The sequence below is a fragment of the Neofelis nebulosa genome, chromosome 17 (genome assembly GCF_028018385.1).
Source record: "Neofelis nebulosa isolate mNeoNeb1 chromosome 17, mNeoNeb1.pri, whole genome shotgun sequence".
NCBI lineage: Eukaryota > Metazoa > Chordata > Mammalia > Carnivora > Felidae > Neofelis > Neofelis nebulosa.
The window spans coordinates 26768584-26788294 of NC_080798.1; the positions used below are offsets into that span (position 1 = coordinate 26768584).

General features: G+C 43.4%; 1 protein-coding gene across 3 annotated transcripts in view; it reads right to left on the reverse strand.

Annotated features, from left to right (window-relative positions):
• LOC131499080 (ATP-binding cassette sub-family C member 12) overlaps positions 1-19711 on the reverse strand; it is a 174680-nt gene that overhangs the window by 142529 nt on the left and 12440 nt on the right. For all 3 annotated transcript variants that reach the window (XM_058706805.1, XM_058706804.1, XM_058706802.1), the window contains exons 4-11: positions 17864-18022; positions 13313-13460; positions 10948-11181; positions 6372-6545; positions 5385-5532; positions 5079-5227; positions 3647-3754; positions 21-281 (exon numbers count right to left, since the gene is read on the reverse strand). In XM_058706805.1, the coding sequence (XP_058562788.1) occupies positions 21-281; positions 3647-3754; positions 5079-5227; positions 5385-5532; positions 6372-6545; positions 10948-11181; positions 13313-13460; positions 17864-18022 (1381 nt within the window). The remainder of the gene's footprint in view (positions 1-20; positions 282-3646; positions 3755-5078; positions 5228-5384; positions 5533-6371; positions 6546-10947; positions 11182-13312; positions 13461-17863; positions 18023-19711) is intronic.

Here is a 19711-nt window from a genome sequence, read left to right on the forward strand (position 1 = left end):
CGTGGCCTCGATAAGGCTACCTTTGACACCACGAGGTTTAACTTGTGCAACTCTGGGGCTAGGCTGCCCTTTGTGTCCTCTGGCCTGAGGGCTCCTAGAGGTGGCTGAGCCCTGGTCACCCCCTCGGGAATGTGCCCCTTCTTCTCCAGCTCCAAGGCTCCATTGACAATCCCAGGGCAGGTGTCTCGCCATGACAAGGTGGCCTCCTCCAAAACCAGTGCATTGCTGGGGTCTTTCAATGGCTGGACATATAAAACAGGGCTCTCCAGGAGGAAAAATTTCTGTAGAGACAAAAGAAAAAAGGAAGGATGAATTCAGTTCTTTAGTCTAATAGGAATGTGTGCCCATTTTGCCGGCCTGCCTGTTGGTCTGGTTTATAAACTTCTAGTAAACGGTAAAAGTTTAAAGAACCACCACCAGTTAAGAGGAAGCTGGGCCCTACCTGTGAGAGTTCTAGATCAGGGTTTTCCAAATTTCAGACCGCTGGGCCACTCTTTCATACCTGCAAACTGCCAGCACTCTTAGTTCTTTTCTGTTTCATTTTGGACGGGTAAGAACAGCTGTTGAATCATCATACAGATGTGCCATTTTTCTAATTAAATTTCATTTATAACTATTAAAAGTAAGAAGGTCTGCCCACATAGCACACTGTGGGAAACTGTTCAGGGCCATCCATTTCAAAGTGTGGCCATGAGCAGGTCACTTCTCCCTGTGTCTCCAGCTCCCTGACTGTGAAATATGAGTCGAACTACATGAATTCTAGCATTAAAAGAGGTGGGTGGGAAGTATAATCTTATTGCAGTCAAATTATATTCACACGTCTCTCCCTGGATATTTGCTTAGAAAGAGATCGAGAGAGATTTCTTGACATTTTGGACAATGGTTTTATCTCTAGGTAGTGGAGATTGAGCGGTTTTTATTCTCTGCAACTTTTGCATTGTCTGAATCTTTTACAATGAGTATTTTACAAAGACAAACAAAAAGCTATTTTCACAAGAAAAAAAGGTGGTCTCTTTTTATAATTGAACCTTAGGTATATTGAATTGGATTAATTATAACATTTGGGTAAAGACATACAGTCATCATTGGGAATTGCATGCACCTCTTTGTTAGTCAGCTGGGCACCTACTTGTTTAGGTATTTTTAATAACTTAATGAATATTCATAAGTCCACCACTGAACCCCAAATCCATAACTTTTACCTATCCATGGGGTTCTTCTTCATCTTATTCCCCTGCTTGGTGTGGACAAACCCTCTATGCCCTCCCCACCGGATAACCACTGTCCCAAATTTTGTGGTTTTCATTCCCTTGCTTACAAAAAAATTGTTATTACATATATTGTAATTTTGTTAAATAAATTTTGAGTGATATACTGGCTTAATGAGTCAATATGACAACAACACATCTAGATATGAACAAATGCGAACAGAAACATGGGATCCTCTTACCCCCAAATGTTCTAAGTGTATTCTCAGTCTCTAATTTTGTTTATGCCATTCAGTGCTTTTCAGTTCTCAGTTTTTGTTGTTGTTGTTTTGTTTTGTTTTTTGTTTGTTTGTTTGTTTGTTTGTTTGTTTTTCACAAACAGCACAGAGAAAAAATGGTCTGGAGACCCCTACCACAGTGCCCACTGGGGCACCCTCTCTAGAGCCTCAGGATACAGGTCTCCACAGCTGCAGCAGCTGGCTCACCTCCTACCTGTTGTCCACCTGCAAGGAGGGGTCCTCCCTGAGGGCTCACCGCTGTCTTCTCCCTGCCCTGGAAAGCTGGCACCCCGTATTTCAAAAGCCAAAGGGCATAGCAGGCTGGGAGGTGGGTTATAGCACCAGGGGGCACAAAGGAAGAAGGGATCATTCCTCCCCCTTCCAGCTTGGGGGTCTCAAAGTCAAATGCCTACATGGCCAGATAGAAAACTTCAGTGACTGAAGAAGGAATTGAAGAAGCCCTGATGAGTGAAGGGACCTGGAGAGCTAGTGCCCATCCAAGGGGCAGCCCTATGCAACTCCAGCCCCTAAATGTCTCCAGGAGGAGCAGCCCAGGGTTCAAGAGCTTTGCCCTGACCCTCACCCTTTCTGCACCCTTCTCCCACCATAACTACACCCATCCTTGGCCAAAAACTCTGACCTCCAAGCTGTCTCTCCTGGCATTCTTTCCTCAAACATTCCTGCCCACCCTTCAGAGTCCAGACTGTAGCTTCTTCATTTCTGCCCACCCTACAAGTGAAAATGGGCATAAAGAGGAGGATGGGAGAGCCTAGCATGCCAGTAGGGAGAAGGCAGCAGGGGGCCCTGATCAGCAGCAGAGAAGTCAGGGTGTTGGGGTGGGGGTGGAGCTCCTGGGGCAGTAAAGGACTGTCTTGTCCTTACTCAGACAAGCCAAGTTCATTCCAACCTCAGGGCTTTTGTACTTGCTGTTCCTGAAGCTGAGTCATCATTACTCAGAGCAAAAGTCACCTTAGCAGAGAGGCATTCCGGGGCCCAGCCCACCCAAAGTTGCCCCAGCCCTCCCTCACGTACTCTCTAGAACATCACACTGTTTTACTGGCATCATAGCTCTTCTGATGTTATCTCCTTTGACCATTAATTCACGTGCTAGTTGTCTTGTTTTAATACCAGATTGTAACTCCCTGAGAGCAGGGACCCTGTCAGTCACGCTAACCATAGTATTCTTAGTCTTAGTACTTGGCAGGTAGTAGGGGTTCAATAACTACTTTTTTGAATAAATGAATAAATGTGTGAGTCAATGATATAGGCTGGGAACTACATGCATTTAAATGAGATGACTAGGGGTGCCTGGGTGGTTCAACCAGCTGAGCGTCAGACTCTTGATTTCAGCTCAGGTCATGATTTCACGGTTCATGGGTTTGGGCCCCATGTGGGGCTCTGTGCTGACAGTGTGGAGCCTGCTTGGGATTCTCTCTCTCTCTCTCTCTCTCTCTCTCTCTCTCCCTGTCTCTCCCTCCCTCTTTCAAAATTAAAAATAAAATAAAATAAATGAGATGACTACAAAAAAGCTTTTTAAAATTAGTTTGGATGAGGGTTTTTAAACTCAGATGCTGTAGGTGCAAGACCAACTATGTAAAGAAGTCACATAGACCATTGCTAAGATGATAAATAGTAGGAAAAACAGCCCCAGTGTTGGAGATACAATAGGACACAGTGGAGGCTGTGGCAAACTGTATCTGAGGGCCTCATCTCAATAGGGCAGCTATCACTTCAGCTCCAGCCATTTGTGGCCACAGGAGAATGTGGGTCTGGTGTTCCCAGATCTTCTGATTGTTCAGGGGAATCCAGAAATCTGATTTTTACATAAAATTTCCAGTTTTTAAATGCAAACAACAAATATGATTTTTTTTAACCAAAACCATCAGGGTAACCCTATACAAAACTGGACAGGGTCTGCAGACCTCCTGTCTGAGACCTGGTTTGTGTATACTATCCTAAGATCTCCCCAGACCTGATTCATCAGTCTCCCCAGCCCCCACACCAGCCTCCGTACGGGAGGTCACTGAGTTAGCCAATCCCTCTCCACTGACACTGGACTCTGCCTTGGCTTCGGGTCATGCTCAGGAGGAACATCGTGGTGACTGAAGGCAAATGAGCACCCAAGCAGAGAGCCGTACAAACAGTCCTCTGACAACTCACCTTGAATCTCTCTGCTGCAGACTTGGAATTTGCGAGACCTTTTATTGCAAAGGGCACAAAGAACACTGAGAGCCGCATGGGATTCATGGTGGCTATCACTGTGAAGGCCTGTATGAAGAGGGGAGTAGGCGGTGAGCGTCACATCCCTGTTCTGCTCTCTCTGCTCCCTAAAGCCTCATCCCTGAGCCAGAAACCACAGAGCCAGACGCTACAGCTTCTGACAGGCAGATCCTTCACTTGGCAGGGGCCAAGCCAGTATTTTGGGGATACTGGAAAAAGTGGAGAAGGAGCACTCATCTTAAGATCTCCATGTCTGTAGGCCTGGCTCCTGTGTAGCTTGGTACTGGGTGATTCTGCAAACTTTGGTCAGGTCCCCTCCCCCAACAAGCTCAGTGTTCTGATTGGCATAGTACCAAAATCATGAAGTGAGCACAGGAACAAAGTTGAGGAAACACTAAGAAAGTATATGTGAGTTTGTCTACTGTCAATGAGGTTTGATACTATTATTGCTATTACAATCATATTTTTTCTTCCTTGCCTTAGATATTGTATTCTTCTCTAATATTCAAAATCTCCCTGCACTTCAAGCCTAATCCATGTCTCACTCTGTCCTGGAGACTTTTCCTGACTACAGCAGACCATCTTCAGCTCTCAGGATCCCAGAATGTGACCCCTAGTACCTTGGGGACCTTCCAGTCTGTGCCCCACCTCTACTCCTTTCTTCATCCTTCACTGTGTGAGTGCAGTGTGGCCCTAAACTCCTGCTGAGAGTTTTCCTTATAAAAGCCCCTGCATCCACCCTCAGACCTTCAGGGGTGCTTCTCTGGTATGCCTGGGCCAAGTAGGGGTGCCTGCTGTCTGGAGCACAAATAAGTCCTTGGCTGCAGACTCTCAAATGCTCTCTATCTTGTTTTGGATGCAGTGTCCTGCCCCAAGCCCCATCTGGATTCCCACTCTCCCAAAGCAGCACCCTGACTTTTCTCCTCAGAGAACTGGGATTCCACCCCTAAAAGGCAACTGCTATTTTCTGGGCCAGGGTCAGACCACAAAGACAAGGCAGAATAAGCTCTAGCTTTCCTTTTAAAGCATATTTTCAGGGCTCCATTTTGGATTTGAAGAAACTCCTTAATTTAGGATTCTCAAGGTATGTAAGCAGAATCATTGGGGCTTTTACAGCACCTTCCACCTCCCTTGCATCCCCGGATGACTTTATCATCCCTCCCTCCCACAGTTGCTACTGAAGGTATGTCAGTTTCTCAGACAGGTTGAGATGGAAGAAAGGTTGAGCATCCTAAAAGTCTAGAAAGTCAAAATCAACACCAATTATCTATTTGCAAAACCTTCAGATCTTTGAAGGGCATAGTCTATGAAACAACACCCAAGAAAATTCCCCATCAGTGTGGGAGGAAAACAAAGCATCCCAAGCACTTACTAGTGAAATTGTGAGTTTCCTTTGTAAACACGTGTGAATGAGGAACATCACTGTTGTGGCAGCTGTAGGGGCTATATACAAGGCTGCAGTGGTCAAGCTCTGGATGACCCCAGACTTCTCCAATAGTTTCCTTTCCTTCCTTCTGAGGTCTGAGAGATTAAAAACCCAATGCATTGGGATTAACCATAACAACATTCTCTAGAGCTTTGAACAGCCCCCAGAGCATGAAAGAACTCCCCAAAAGGTGAGACGCTTGGCCCACCATGACATCCCAAGGCTCAGAATAGAAAACCAGATTTTCTGTACCTTTAATTATTTTTTCAAATGGTTTCTCCCATGCATACATTTTAATCAGCTTGATACAGGTGAGAACTTCACTGGTCACACAGATGCGCTGGTCACTGACCTCAGATGTGTGATTGTGTATCTTGACAATCTTTCTGTTCAGGAACACCTGCAGTCAGAATGCAGCAAGAGCTTCTTTCGACAAGGGCAGGAGAATTCAGCCCAGCAGAAGTATGGCAACCAGGAGTATGCCCAAAGGTAAAATCCAGATGTGGATTGAATACCTGAGTTTGATTCTGCACTGTTTGAATCCATTGTGACTCTACAGATTCCAGGGCCCTGCTGAAGATTTTCCAATGGAAACCTCTCCATCGTGCCTGAGAGCACCTGCCTCCCACATCCTAGGGGTGTTTCTCTCCTGTGTCCCAAGCCAGACTGTGGCTAACTAAACAAATATTACTCCTTTGCCTTTGGAAACCCTAAACCTGCCAACAGTTACAATCACCTTTTGGTCAGAATATCTACACTGAGGGAGGAAAACACTTGATTTCAATAATTCAGAGCACACATAACACGAGTCACTTCCTGTTTTGCCCAATTTTATTTCAGCTCAATCTTTGTCAGCAAATTTGCTTCCCTTCCCCCATTATACTGTGCTCAGACAAATGTTCAGTGCTATCCAGGCTAGTCCATTACCACATTCTAGGTAGAAGAGAAGGAACAAAAACCTTACATGGAGGATATCTACTAAGGAAAGTCTGTGAGGCAGATAAACCCTCCCAGAAGCCTACAAGATGGACTTGGCATGTCGTATTCACCTCTTATTTCCTTGGCCAACCTTGTGGTCAGAGAATGGTTTGAGGCAGAAATTGAAGCTGAAACTTAACCACAATGGAATGAATAGTCAGTAAGAGTCAATACTTCCCCTCAGGAGTACCCCAGCTTCCAGAGCCCTGGGAGTTCTGCGGGGATATCCAACATCAAATGGATGTCAAAGAAAGACATTACCTCCACTAGTAAAATCAGGAGGTAGAAAACAGTGGCGGAGAGCGTAGTGGGTCCAAGAATGAGGTAGGAGGTGACAGTGCAGGCAATCAGCAACGAGCAGATGAGACAGATCAGGGGGCCATAGTACACCCCTTCAAACAGGTAGTTTACATCGCTGGCGAAGAAGCCGATGGCCTGTAAGACAGCAAGCACATGAGCATAGGTATCACCATGCCAGGTGCTACACTGCCCATGCAAGGGGCTACACTGCCCGTGACAGCAAGGCTTGAGAGGCAAGGTGGTAAAGGCAGAAACACCAATCTCCCCTGTTACTTTCTGTGTAACCCTGGACCAGTAACTATACCACTCTGAGCCTTAGCCTCTTCACCTGTGAAGCTGGAATAATTATACCCACTTCATATGGTTGTTGTGAGAACGTCAATGAAATATAAAGGATCTGCACACATAGACTGTGCTCAATAAAAGTTATATTTTACCATACTATTGCTACTATTTCTAATATCCAGATTCCCCAGAGATTTGCTTCTAGTCTCCTAGCCTATTTTATTCATTCTAATAAATGAATTATTACTAATTCATTATGAATTATTATGAATCATTACTAATAATAATAATGGCTGAATTTTTTTTAACGTTTATTTATTTTTGAGACAGAGAGAGGCAGAGCATGAATGGGGGAGGGTCAGAGAGAGGCAGTCACAGAATCCGAAACAGGCTCCAGGCTCCGAGCTGTCAGCACAGAGCCCGACGCGGGGCTCGAACTCACGGACCGCGAGATCATGACCTGAGACGAAGTCGGCCCCTCAATCGACTGAGCCCCCCAGGAGCCCCAATGGCTGAATTTTTTAAGGCAGGAACTAATTCTTTTTATCTTCCTTTTTTATTTTTTGCTATAGAATCTTCTGTCCACTTCCCTGCTCCCCAATATATACTGCCCAGTCCAGCTGTAACATAAAAGCTGACATTCCAAATCAAGAAATATTTAAGGACCCAAATCATGAATCACTTTCAGAATGAGCAATCTGAATGTCTTAAAATGTGATTTCCTTTTAACTTTAAACTGATCTCCTTCCAGTTCCCAGGATGTGCCCAGGCTGAATCTTTAAAAAAAGATGAAAGTGTATGAGAAGCATAGCCCCTAGTATAGCCACTTTAGAAAGGAGTTTCACAGTATCTTTTAAAGTTAATAATTGCACAAACCTCATGACTTGGCTATTTTATTTCTCTGTTGAGAAACACTTGCATGTGCTAGAGGAAACGCACACAAGAATATCCAATACAGCTGTGCTTATAGCAGCAAAACCCTGGACACACCTTAAATGTCCATTGGTGGGGAAAAGCTAAAGCATCCACTCAAGGTGTATCAGATAATATTGGGTCTTGGAGCAAACTGGTCAGAGTTTATGTCCCAGATCTGTCATTTACTAGCTGTGGAGCCAAAGACACATTACCCAGTCTCTCTAAGCCTTGTTGCCTATCAGTAAAATGGGGATAATAATACAACCTACTCCATAGCATTGATGTGACAACTGATGAGATAGTGCATATAAAACACTTAATTTTGGCATATTGAAAACGCTATATTAATGCTATATTAAATCATTACCTTGTATACCTTGGACTAATACAATGTTATGTGTCAGTTGTATCTCAATAAAAATGGGGAAAAAAGAAAGTGCCACAATTCTAAGTAAGCATCACTGAAAGAGAATGAGGAAGATCTGTATGTGTGAACATGGAAAGCTAAGACATAATGAGGAGGGAAGAAAAGCTACAAAACAGCACAATGCAGTGTCCCTGACATAAAAGCTCACCCAAGGGGCACCTGAGTGCCTCAGTCCGTTAAGCATCTGACTCTTGATCTTGGCTCAGGTCATGATCTCACAGTTCGTGAGTTGGAGCCCTGCCTTGGGCTCTTCACTGACCGTATGGAACATGCTTGGGACTCTCTCTCCCTCTCTCTCTGCCCCTCCCCCACTCATGCACTCATTCTCTCTCTCTCTCTCTCTCTCTCTCTCAAAATAAATAAATGAACTTAAAAAAAAACTCACCCAAAAAATTGTATCATACATTTTCTATTGGTAAAACCAAGTGGCAGAACCCTGTGTAAAATATAGTATCCTTTATATAAAAAGGACACACACACACAGGGGCGCCTACATGGCTCAGTCAGTTGAACGCCCAACTCTTGATCTGGGCTCAGGTTTGTGAATTCAAGTCCCACATCAGGCTCTGTGCTGATGGTGCAGAGCCTGCTTGGAATTCTCCCCCTCTCTCTGCCCCTCCCCTGCTTGTGTAATCATGCTCTCTCTCACTCTCTCTTGCTCTCTCAAAATACATAAATAAATAAACTTAAAACACACACACCCAAGATACAGTATGTTTTCCATAGGTAACTTGCATGTGTACCTAAATGTACTTTAAAAAGTCTAGAAGGACACAAGCCAAATTGATAATGGTGGTCACCTCCAAGGCATAAGGGAAGTGACGGGGCCCAGGGAGTCATCTATTCTATTTTGTGCCCAAGGAGAGCATATGCAGGTGTTTTTAAAGTTATTTTTAAAGTAAAATTTATGGAAACAACTCTAGGATTCCTCAGGTGAGCAGCTACATCCATCTCCACTTCTGAGTGGGCTGTCTTGTCTTATGTTCTGTGAGGCTGTTTGGGGAAATCGGCCTTGCACACAGCAGGTGCTCGGAACAGAGGCACATGGAAAAGGAAAGAGAGCTGGCCTTAGTGTGGAAGGTCTCCTTGGCAAGGCAGGTAGGAGCCCTGGTTCAGAGCCTGGACCCTGCAGCCAGGCTCTGCTGCTTACCAATCACGTGACCTTGCACAAGTTTCCTACTTCCTCCTTGCCTCAGTTTCTACCTCTGTGACAATGGGAACAATAACAGAAACTACCACATAAGAGTGTTGTCAGAGGACTGACTGAGCTAATGAGGTAAAGCCCTGGGGTCAACGTCTGGCTTAGTAGAAGTTAGCAATTACTATGATGAGTCTCCCAAGATCAGTAGGGAGAAGGGCTGCCATGGATTTCAACTCCAGTCAAATGCAGGACAACAAGGAGCCCCCATGCTCAAGGCCTAACAGAAATCAGTAATACAATCTAACACTTCTAAAACACTGTCCCCTTCCTACATGTACTAACTCATTTAATCCTATGAGACAACAATCCTGTAAGGCTGGTCTTATTATTATTCTACAGCTTCAGAGAGACGGCATGGAACCTTGCCTAAGGTTCCAAGACTAAAAAAATGGTGAAGAATAATGGTAACAATGATAACAAATACCTTATGTTTGCTACTGAGTTTAGAAAAAGATCCACCTGGCAGTGGTCAATTTAGCAGACATTGTTTTGGACATCTGTCCTGTGTAATTCAAACATTGGCATTTTGAGGGATAGAGCAGTGAATCTGAAAGGGTTTATGTCTTTGAAGGAGGCTCATCTGGGGCAGCCAGATTTGTGCTTGGTGGGAGTAGACAGTGGGGTTTAGCAATTTTGTTGTGAAGGAGAGGACACCTTAATGGGGCTTTGAAGGATGAATGGGATTATAGAATGGCAGGGGTGACGTGAAAAACGTTGCCTGGAGGTAGAAATGCCTGGTGTGTTTGAGAACTGGAGGTTAAGCCAGGCCTGGCCAAAGGGAAGAAACCAACCTGGGGATGGAGGAGTGGAGACAAAAGTAGGTAAGGTTAGACAGTTGCTGATGCCAGATGGCAAAAGGAAGAAGTCAAAGAAGCACTGCCTATTCCAAAAATTCAAATGTTTGTTTATTTTCCTTTTTTTTTTTTTTTTTAAAGTTGGCTTCACACCCAGTGCGGAGCCCAACATGGGGCTTGAACTCACGACCCTGAAATCAAGACCCGAGATCAAGAGTCAAACGCTTAACTGACGGAGCCACCGAGGTGTCCCATCAAATGTCTGTTTGAATATAAAAGCAATCCATGCTCCTTGAGGCAACCGGTAAGCAACTGAAAAATAGGGAACATGAAATTAATATATAAAGTTCCAATACTCCCATGACTGAAGGTCATAAGCTGGAGCATCTTTTTCTAATTTCTGTCATTTGTTTGTTTGTTTGTAAGGAGAGCAAGAGCAGGGAACTGGTAACCAGGCAGCTCTAAGTACTCCTCTTTCACAGACAAGAATTAACATGCTGAGAGATAATCTACAATCGCTCCTCCCTTGGTTTCCCTGAGCATGTCCCTCCCTTACCCTCCTCCCCAGGCTGGGTGAGGGGGTACACTTTCCAATGTGCTTAAACTGAGGATTGGTGTCTTTCTGTTCACTGCTGTATCCTCAGGGCCTAGAACAGAGTAGACCTCAGTAACTATGGGTTCAATAAATCTCTTTCAAGTCCTCTAAATGGAAGTGGCATCCCCCTGGGTTACCGTTGACCTGTTCTTGCCTCCAGAGGTAGTTCTTGGTGATTATCGACACTCATCCTAGGAATTCTCTTCTCTTTATTCCTCATTTTCTAACTCCTTTTCCTCCCTCTCCCCGCCCCCAGAGCAGGGATGTCTGGAGGAAGGCTAGGTAAGCATGGCCTCCAGTATCCAGTCCCAGACACTCACCTCTCCTGTGGTGACGTGTGTTAGAGACTTAAATTGCATTAGTTTCTGAAAGGCAAAGGAGAAAACAGCAGAACGAAACCTGATGCCTGTGCGCTGGTTGAAGACCCAGCAGGAACACAGACACAGGGACTTCATGCACTCAATGAGAAAGAGGGCAAAGCAGAGGCCTACTCCATAGGCAATACTCCCCGACTGCTTTTCAGAATATTCCAGGATCTTTGGTATAACCAGCATCTAGAAGGAAACAGGAGTTTGAATTATTCAGACTTCTCCATCCTTTCAGGCATAATAAACATGGGCTGTGTGTGAGGTCCTCAGGTCAAGACTGGGAGCTTATTAAATGACCCAAACTGTGGCACCTGGGTAGCTCAGTCAGTTAAGCATCTGACTTCGGTTCAGGCCATGATCTTGCAGTTCGTGAGTTTGAATCCTGCATTGGGCTCCTGTGCTGACAACTCAGAGCCTAGAGCCTGCTTCAGATTCTGGGTCTCCCTCTTTCTCTCTCTCTGCTCCTCCCCTGCTGTGCTCTCTTGGTATCTCTCTCTCTCTTTCTCTCTCAAAAATAAAATAAAATAAAAACATTTTAAAAATGATCAAAACTAACTGAAACATAACCTTGCTCTCAAGCTCACAGTCCCCTTGGAGGAGACAGGAGTTGAACAGACCCAGATCTGAATCCTGGCTCTGCCACCTCATAGCTTGGCCTGACAGGAAACAGAACACACACCCAAAAGGGGTAACTCAGGAGCTGATGAAGTGACTATTTATGAAGGTGTGGGCAGAATTTGGGAAATCCAACAAGGAATGGCAGAACACATGAAGCTAGTGACAGCAGGGAACTGTTACCTTCCAGACCTGGAGGGACAGGGTAGAGTTAGGTCACTGGAATCCAGAAGGAGAAAGTCATACAGAAAGGGCTCCTCCCAGAAGTCTGGTCCCCAACCTCCAGTGTCAGGGAAGGAGGCAGTCAGAGAAATAAATATACTGCCTTCACTTTCTCCTTCCCTGCAGTCTCCTATTGTAGTCTTCCATTGGTCCAACCCAACCAGAAGCCAGAGGGCAGGGGGACCCCATTAATATGATCCATACAGGCCATGCATTAGGGGCACAGGGCAGCATGGGGAATGGTGGAAGATGGAGCTAGAGGGACAAATGGAGAATATCCAGCACACTGTCACCTAGTCACATATCTCTGTGTGTCATCAGCTGTTGTTCCTTCCTGACCTACATCCGTTCTCCTCTTAGCTGGTAATAGCACTCCCATTTTCATCTGGAAAGACTTGCACCTGTCCCATGGCATGCAGTCTAGGCCAGATTGTCAAAGAGCCCTATGCTCTGCTGGCTAACTGGTGAGCATGTGACCCCAGCTGGGACAATGGGACTTACTCTCTGCACTTAGAATCTTGGCCTGAAGACCTGGAGGACAGGAAATAAAGCTAGTTCATCCCAACCATGGTACATTGGTCCTCCATTAGTTCCTGCCACCTACATTCCCAGAGCTGCTCAGCCATTTCTCAAAGCAGCTAGCTCATACTGAGTCAGGCTGTGTTCTATCTCATTTAAATTTACCCTGAGAGGCAGGTAATGTTATGCCATCCAATTTATACATGGAGGTTTCCATGAGGTCAACCACTAAGAGTGTCTTGGGGTTCCTTGAAGAAACTAAGACACAGAGAAGATAAACACATTGCCTAAAGTCACCCAGCAATTAAGTGGCAGGGCCAAGGTTTGAACCCAAGCGATGGCTGCAGAACTCACACTGCTGAGTGCCTGGGTGGCTCAGTCAGTTAAACTTTGGCTCAAGTCAAGATCTCATGGTATTCATGAGTTCTAGCCCCACATCAGGCTCTCTGCTGTCAATGCAGAGCCCACTTCAGATCCTCTGTCTCCCTCTCTCTCTGCCCCTCCCCAGCTTGCATGCATGTGCACTCTCTCCCTCTCTCAAAAATAAACTTTAAAACAAACAAACAAAAAGAATTCACATTCCTAACTACTAGCTCTACTGCCTCCAAAAGTTCTTTATCTTCTGAGTAGCAGTTGAGAGGCAAACAGTCCCCAACTCCCGGTGTGGACTTGAAATTGCCAATTTCTTTTTTTTCCCTTTTATGTTTATTTATTTTGGAGAGAGACAGAGACAAAGTGTGAGTAGGGGAAGGACAGAGAGAGAGGGGAACACAGAATCCGAAGTAGGCTCCTGGCTCTGAGCTGTCAGCACAGAGTCAGACACGGGGCTCAAACTCACAAACCATGAGATCATGACCCGAGCTGAAGTCAGGCGCTTAATCAACTGAGCCACCCAGGCACCCCTAACGTGCTAATTTCTAAAGCCTGGAGTCCCCCAAACCTCATGAAGTCAGCCACTTACCGGCCCTAGCACGCTCATGGCAGAGAAGCAGCAACACAGAAATACATCCAAAATAGCCCTTGTTCTTTGAAACCTCATCATCACTCGGAGCACTGAAGCTTTTTCAATCCCATGCTTTGAGACTTCTTCTTCCCAAAGGAGGCAGAGCCTTGACAAGAGGAAAAGTGAACCAAGTGAAGTCCCTTTGCATATGTCACCCACATGTCATATGTCTTGCAAGCCTGCGAGCTTTGTTACAGAAGTTTTCAAACCTCACAAAAGTAGAAAGGACGTAGGGAATCTCCCTAAATACCCATTCCCATTTCAAGAATGATTGATATATGACTTTAGTGTTTCCTCTCTCTTCCTGTTTGTCTTTTTTTTTTTTTTTTTTGGCTGGAGAATTTCAAGCAAATCCCAGACATATCATTTCATCTACAAATGCTTCAGGATGTATCTGTTCCAGATAAGGCCTTTAAAAAACCCTACAGCGACCTTATAATAGTTATTAATTAATGATTATTAATTATTATAGCAATTAATTATTATATATGAATATAATATATTAATTACATATATTAATAAAATCCTTAATGGCATTTAATACACAGTCTTTTTCAAATTTCTCTAATTACATCAAAAACACATTTTTATAGTCAGTCTGCCTAAGATCCAAACAAGGTCCACACATTGCATTTAATTATTTTTTTAAAAGTAGGCTCCACACCCAGCATGGAGCAAAACATGGAGCTTGAACTCACAACCTTGAAATCAAGACCTGAGGGGAGATCAAGAGTTAGATGCCTAACTGACTGAGCCACCCAGTCATTCCACACACATTGCATTTAAAAGACAAATCTGATAGATTTCTTGCATCTCATTTTAACCTGTAGCAGTTTCCCCTTCTCTGCACGTTCTGCCATTTGTTTGTTGAAGAAATTGGGTCATTTATCCCATAGAATTTCCCACATTCTGGGTTTGACTGATTACATCCCTGTCTTGTCTAATATAACCTTCTATGCTCTGTATCTATTAAATTCTTAGTTAGATCTAGAGGCTTAATGAAATTCAGAATTCAGGTCAGCTGGCAAAAATATTTAATAGGTGATGTAGTGTACCTCTTTTGCATAACATTAGAAGACACAAGGTCAGCTGTCCCATTATTAGTAATGTTCAGGGTATCGGTGGATAAAGGTGTATCAGCGGATTAAGGTGTATCAGCCTGACTCATTCACCGCCATTCATTCCTCATCATTGATGACCATTGCCTAGATCCACTTCCATTAGTGCTGGCAAAATTATGATTTCTAATTCTGGCATTCCTTCTGTATGTAGTAGTTTGAATTTTTCTATAAGAAATAACTTTATCTCATCAACTATTTTGTTATCCTAGAATACATTTAGTTGAGGAAATAGCCTAAGACTTCGAATAATGTCACTCTTTTTTTTATACACAGATTAAGATTCATAAAACCCAAAACTATGACCTCCAAAAAGTCCCTCCACTTATTTCAAAGCCCCCTAAAGGGCGACCCAATGTTGGACCACCTAACTGAAAGTGCCCCTAGGGGCACCTAGGTGGCTCACTCAGTTAAGTGCCTGACTTCTGCTCAGGTCATAATCTCATGATTTGTAATTTCGAGCCCTGCATCGGGCTCTCTGTTGTCAGCATGGAGCCTGCTTCAGATCCTCAGTCCCCCTCTCTGTTTGCCTCTCCCCCCACAAAACTAAATAAACATTTTAATTAATTAATTAACTCAAGTTTAAGAGAAACTTAAAAAAATAAATAAATAAATATAAAAATGTGCCCTTATTTTGCCAATCTGAGTGAATGATGTCTAGGCTGTTTGTGTGACACCAGCAACACAAGAACACCAAAAACATTTCTTTGGAGGAAAAAATTGAAAAGCAATATTTCAAGAAAGCATCAAAGAAGTTATCATGACAGAAATTAAGAATTTTGTTGACTCTCTCATACTTCTCTTTTATTTTGTATTATATTTGATACAGGAGCTGGTGACTGGAAAATAGCCATTGTGGTGCTTACAGCTTCCAGAGTCTTAATGTGGCCCAGGATGCCTCCCACACATCCACAATCCAGCCTCTCAGCTGCAATCATCATGTTGGCACGTGCCCTTTTACTTCCTGGCTCCTGCTCCATCATGTTCCACTCTCTGGAAGGCAATGACCACTGCCCATAGTGAGAACATCAAGGACGATGCCCAGGGGCTCCAGGACTACTTACAGAGCAGGAGCATGGAGAGCCAACTTTTGTGCTCAGGGCCTGAGAGCAGCACTGCTTATGCATGTTATGTCACTAAGGCTCTCATGGCAGGCATTTCTAGTACTTTCTACCCTTCACTCCTATAGCCATGGACACTTGTGCCCAGCCTAAAGCCAGAAGGAAACAAACATCATGAGAATTTTCCTGTCCTACCTTCCCTCACCTGCTATCAAAACTCCAGGCTGCTTTTTCCTCCCTGAATTTATAAAACAACTGTCCTATCCCATGCCCATCTGTGTGGGCCAGATAACTTGGGGGGTCTGGGCCCTAGGTAAGTAAAGCAAAAATGACACCCATATGTGTTAGAGGATTTCATTATTCATGGGCCAAACTTTGGGGCCACCTCCCTTCATTCCAGCTCTATCCCCACATGTAACCCAATCCACAGAGATAAAAAGCTCTGGAGTTTGTTCCACTTTGACTAAACAAATCCAAGTTTCCCCATAGCCTGCTCTCAACTCTCTTAGCAACTGTATCAATTTCTCACCATGATTACCAGATTCAAAAGACTTGGTTTCAGGGGCATCTGGGTGGCTCAGTCGGTTAAGCGTCTGACTTTGACTCAGGTAATGATCTCATGGTTCATGGGTTCAATCCCCGTGTCGGGCTCTATGCTGACAGCTCGGAGCCTGGAGTCTGCTTCCAATTCTGTGTCTCCCTCTCTCTCTGCCTCTCCCCCCCTCTCAAAAATAAACAAACATTAAGATAAATTAAGAAAAAATTCTTCAAAAGACATGGTTTCAAACTTCACCTCCTCCATTCATTAACTATGATTCAAGGAACATAATTTTGCTTCTCTGAGTTTTCAGTTTCTTCAAGTGTAAATGGGGGAAATCGCATCTTTCCTATTTACTTCATAACCCTTTTGTAATGGTCATGGGAGGTGCTGGATGGGCAAATGAGAAATACGAATTGTGATAGTAATAATGAAGGTGATGGTGGTGACAATGGTGGCTCTGCTGCTGTGGCTGATGTGAGTGGTAGTGACGATTGATGGCTGGCAGTTTGTCAGCAAATCCTCACAGAAGTCAAAGTAGTTCTCCTGAAGGACTAGGGAAGATGCACCCCAGAACCCTGCTGGTTCAGTGGTGAACACAGAGAAAGAAGCCTCTGTAAAGGTGTGAATGCATGGATAATTATTTAAAAAAAAAAATCCCAAAGTGGAGTGATTTGTAAAAAAGTATTGGTGGACACTTTCATGTGAGTTATAGAACAAAAACGGCAGAATCAGTGAGCCCTAAGTGAATAGACGTAGATCAGGAGATCCTGTGCTCATAATGGTCACAGAAGGACAAACAAACACTTTGGCTGTCTATTATGCACTAGGCATTTTTCCAGGGTCTTCATATTGAATTTACCATCTCTTTTGATTCTTACAACAATTCTGTGAAGGACCATGAGATAAATTTCATAATCCTTTATTTTATACATAAAGACACAGGGTCTTGGAAAGGGTAAATGACTTGCCTGACATCATAGCGGGTAGCCAGTGAGATTCTGATCAACATCTGGCATTATGCAAGAGGTTGGTGTTCCTTGAAAACTTTTTTTTTCTTTACTGAATAATTCCAAGAAGCAATGGGTCAAAGTTAAACCAGTTTCTGTTTTCCCAGTGACTTAAGTACATTAATTTGCTTTGTAAACAAATCTCTGAGACCTGGCAATAAGTATGCCACATTTCACAGACTCTCTTGACCGCAGAATGCTCTCTTCTGGGAAGCTCTCCAGGGACTACCATTTCCTGGAGCATATTTGGATAATGTGATTCTCTACCTGGTGTCTCTCATGAAGTAGCTAGAGGTAAGAACATGAGTATAGAACATTTGAAGTCGTTTATTCGTCCCCCCCCCCTTTAATCCTCATATTACCTTGTGAAGTAGGTTGTGTGGGAACCTTAACCACACACCTAGTTAGTGATGACTTAAGGATTCGGAGACTAGTCACTAACCCAGAATTTAATGATGAGTGACATAGGTAAACATCTGATCCAGAAGAAAAAGCAAAAGGGACAATAGGCAGTAATTTCTAACTTTCTTGGGGTCTTGGGCCCTTAGGCAAATCAGGTAAAAGATGTGAATCCTTGCTCCAGACAAAGGTCTCTAGCCGATACATATAAAGTAAGTGCCATTTCAGGGGGTGCATGAAGTATAGTGAGGCCTCTTGCTAGAGTCAATATTCTTTGGTTGTCTGAAGACAGACCCTACCTGCTACTCTTAAGCATCCTTGGTCACCAATCCCACAAGACATGGTCTTTAACCAACCCAGTGGTTTGTCCAATAAGACTTTACCTTTTAGCATTTTTGTCTGAGGCATCATGGACCGACAGCTGGGGGATGGTGTTCTCATCTAAGCGTCTCTGCAAACCTCGGACCATGAGTGGGGTGAGCCATGACAACGTGAAGTAGGAGAAGAGGCCAGCATCATCCATGGGCTGAGGGGCAGGAAACCTAGCAGAGAGGTCACAGGTCATATAGTTGCCCTTATGATAAGGGCTGTAAAGACATAAAATTAAGCCAAGGGCAAGATTTTGCAGGAATGAATTATATACTATGTAAAAAGCACAGTGTGGTCATCTGGATGTACAAAAAAAAAAGCGTGTTTTTTTTTTTTTATTACTCTATTATGTGTGATAGTTAAAAACCAGAAATAACAAGGGTGCCTGGGTGGTGCAGTTGGTTGAGCATCCAACTCCTGATCTCGGTTCAAGTCATGATCTCACAGTTTTTGAGTTTGAGCCCTGGCATAGAGCCTGCTTGGGATTCTGTCTCTCTTTTTCTCTGCCCACCCCTGCTGTGTGCACTCTCTCTCTCTCAAAATAAATAAATAAACTTCAAATAATTAAAAAAAAAACAGAAACAACAAAAACACCTATTATTAGGGGAATGACTTAAAAAGAAAGAAAAGAAATAGGGTATACCCATATGTGGAAAACAATGCACAAGCGCCCACAAACAGAGTTGACCTATATGTAGAACATGAAATGAGCTCTGAGCATAGTAAGAAAGGAAGAAAAGGCCACTTGTGGGTCAAGAAATTTATCATATTTTTACGTACATAATAAAAGTAAAAAGTATTTTTACTTACATAAAAAAACCAACTGGGTGGCTCAGTCAGTTAAGTGTCTGACTTCAGTTTAGGTCATGATCTCACGGTTTGTGAGTCTGAGCCCTGCATCAGGCTCTGTGCTGCTAGCACAGAGCCTGCTCTGGATCCTCTGTCCCCCTCTCTGTCTCTGCTCCTGCCCCACTTACATGCACATGCTCACTGTCTCAAAAATAAATAAACATTAAAAAAGAAGAGGAAGGGGTAGCCTGGGTGTCTCAGTCACTTAAACATTTGAATCTTGATTTTGGCTCAGGTCATGATCTCAGGGTTTGTGGGATCAAGCCCCACATTAGGCTCTGCACTGACAGCACAGAGCCTGTTTGGGATTCTCTCTCTCCCTCTCTCTCTGCCCCTACCCAACACGCATGTGCTCTCTCTCTCTCTCTCAAAATAAATAAATAAACTTTTAAAAAAGGAAGAAATGAGAGAAAGCAGACAAAACTATATATATAAAGTCAACCACTATTAACAATTGTATATACACATTTATATATTTATGTATATGCACATTTATATATTTATGTATATGCACATTTACATATTTATGTATTATACGTACATGTGCATTTGCATTTTTATATATACACATTTATACATGTATACATACATTTATTTCAAATTATTAATAGTGGTTGACTTTGACAAAGGGATTAGAATTGGTAAAGATAAAAGAAAAGAGATTCTTACTGTTTCATGTTTTCTATATTTTGCTTATGTAATTTTCACAAAAATAAAAAATGGAATAAAAAGTAAATAAACTAGAATGACAAGGTCATATTCCTGGAAATGATTCACAAATACAGAAATAATGATTGGACTAGGGTGTTGGGATTGTATATAATTTCTACTTCTTTTTTTCCAAAGTTGACTTTAATGCTGTATGTTTCAATATGAAGAAAATTCAGTTAAAAAAAAGACTTGGGGTGAGAGATGAGAATACAAAATGCCAAATGCATGGGATGCTTCTGTTTTGTTTTGGGCTACACCCTCTTCTCCACTCACTGGCCCTTCCCAGCCTCACTGCCCACCAG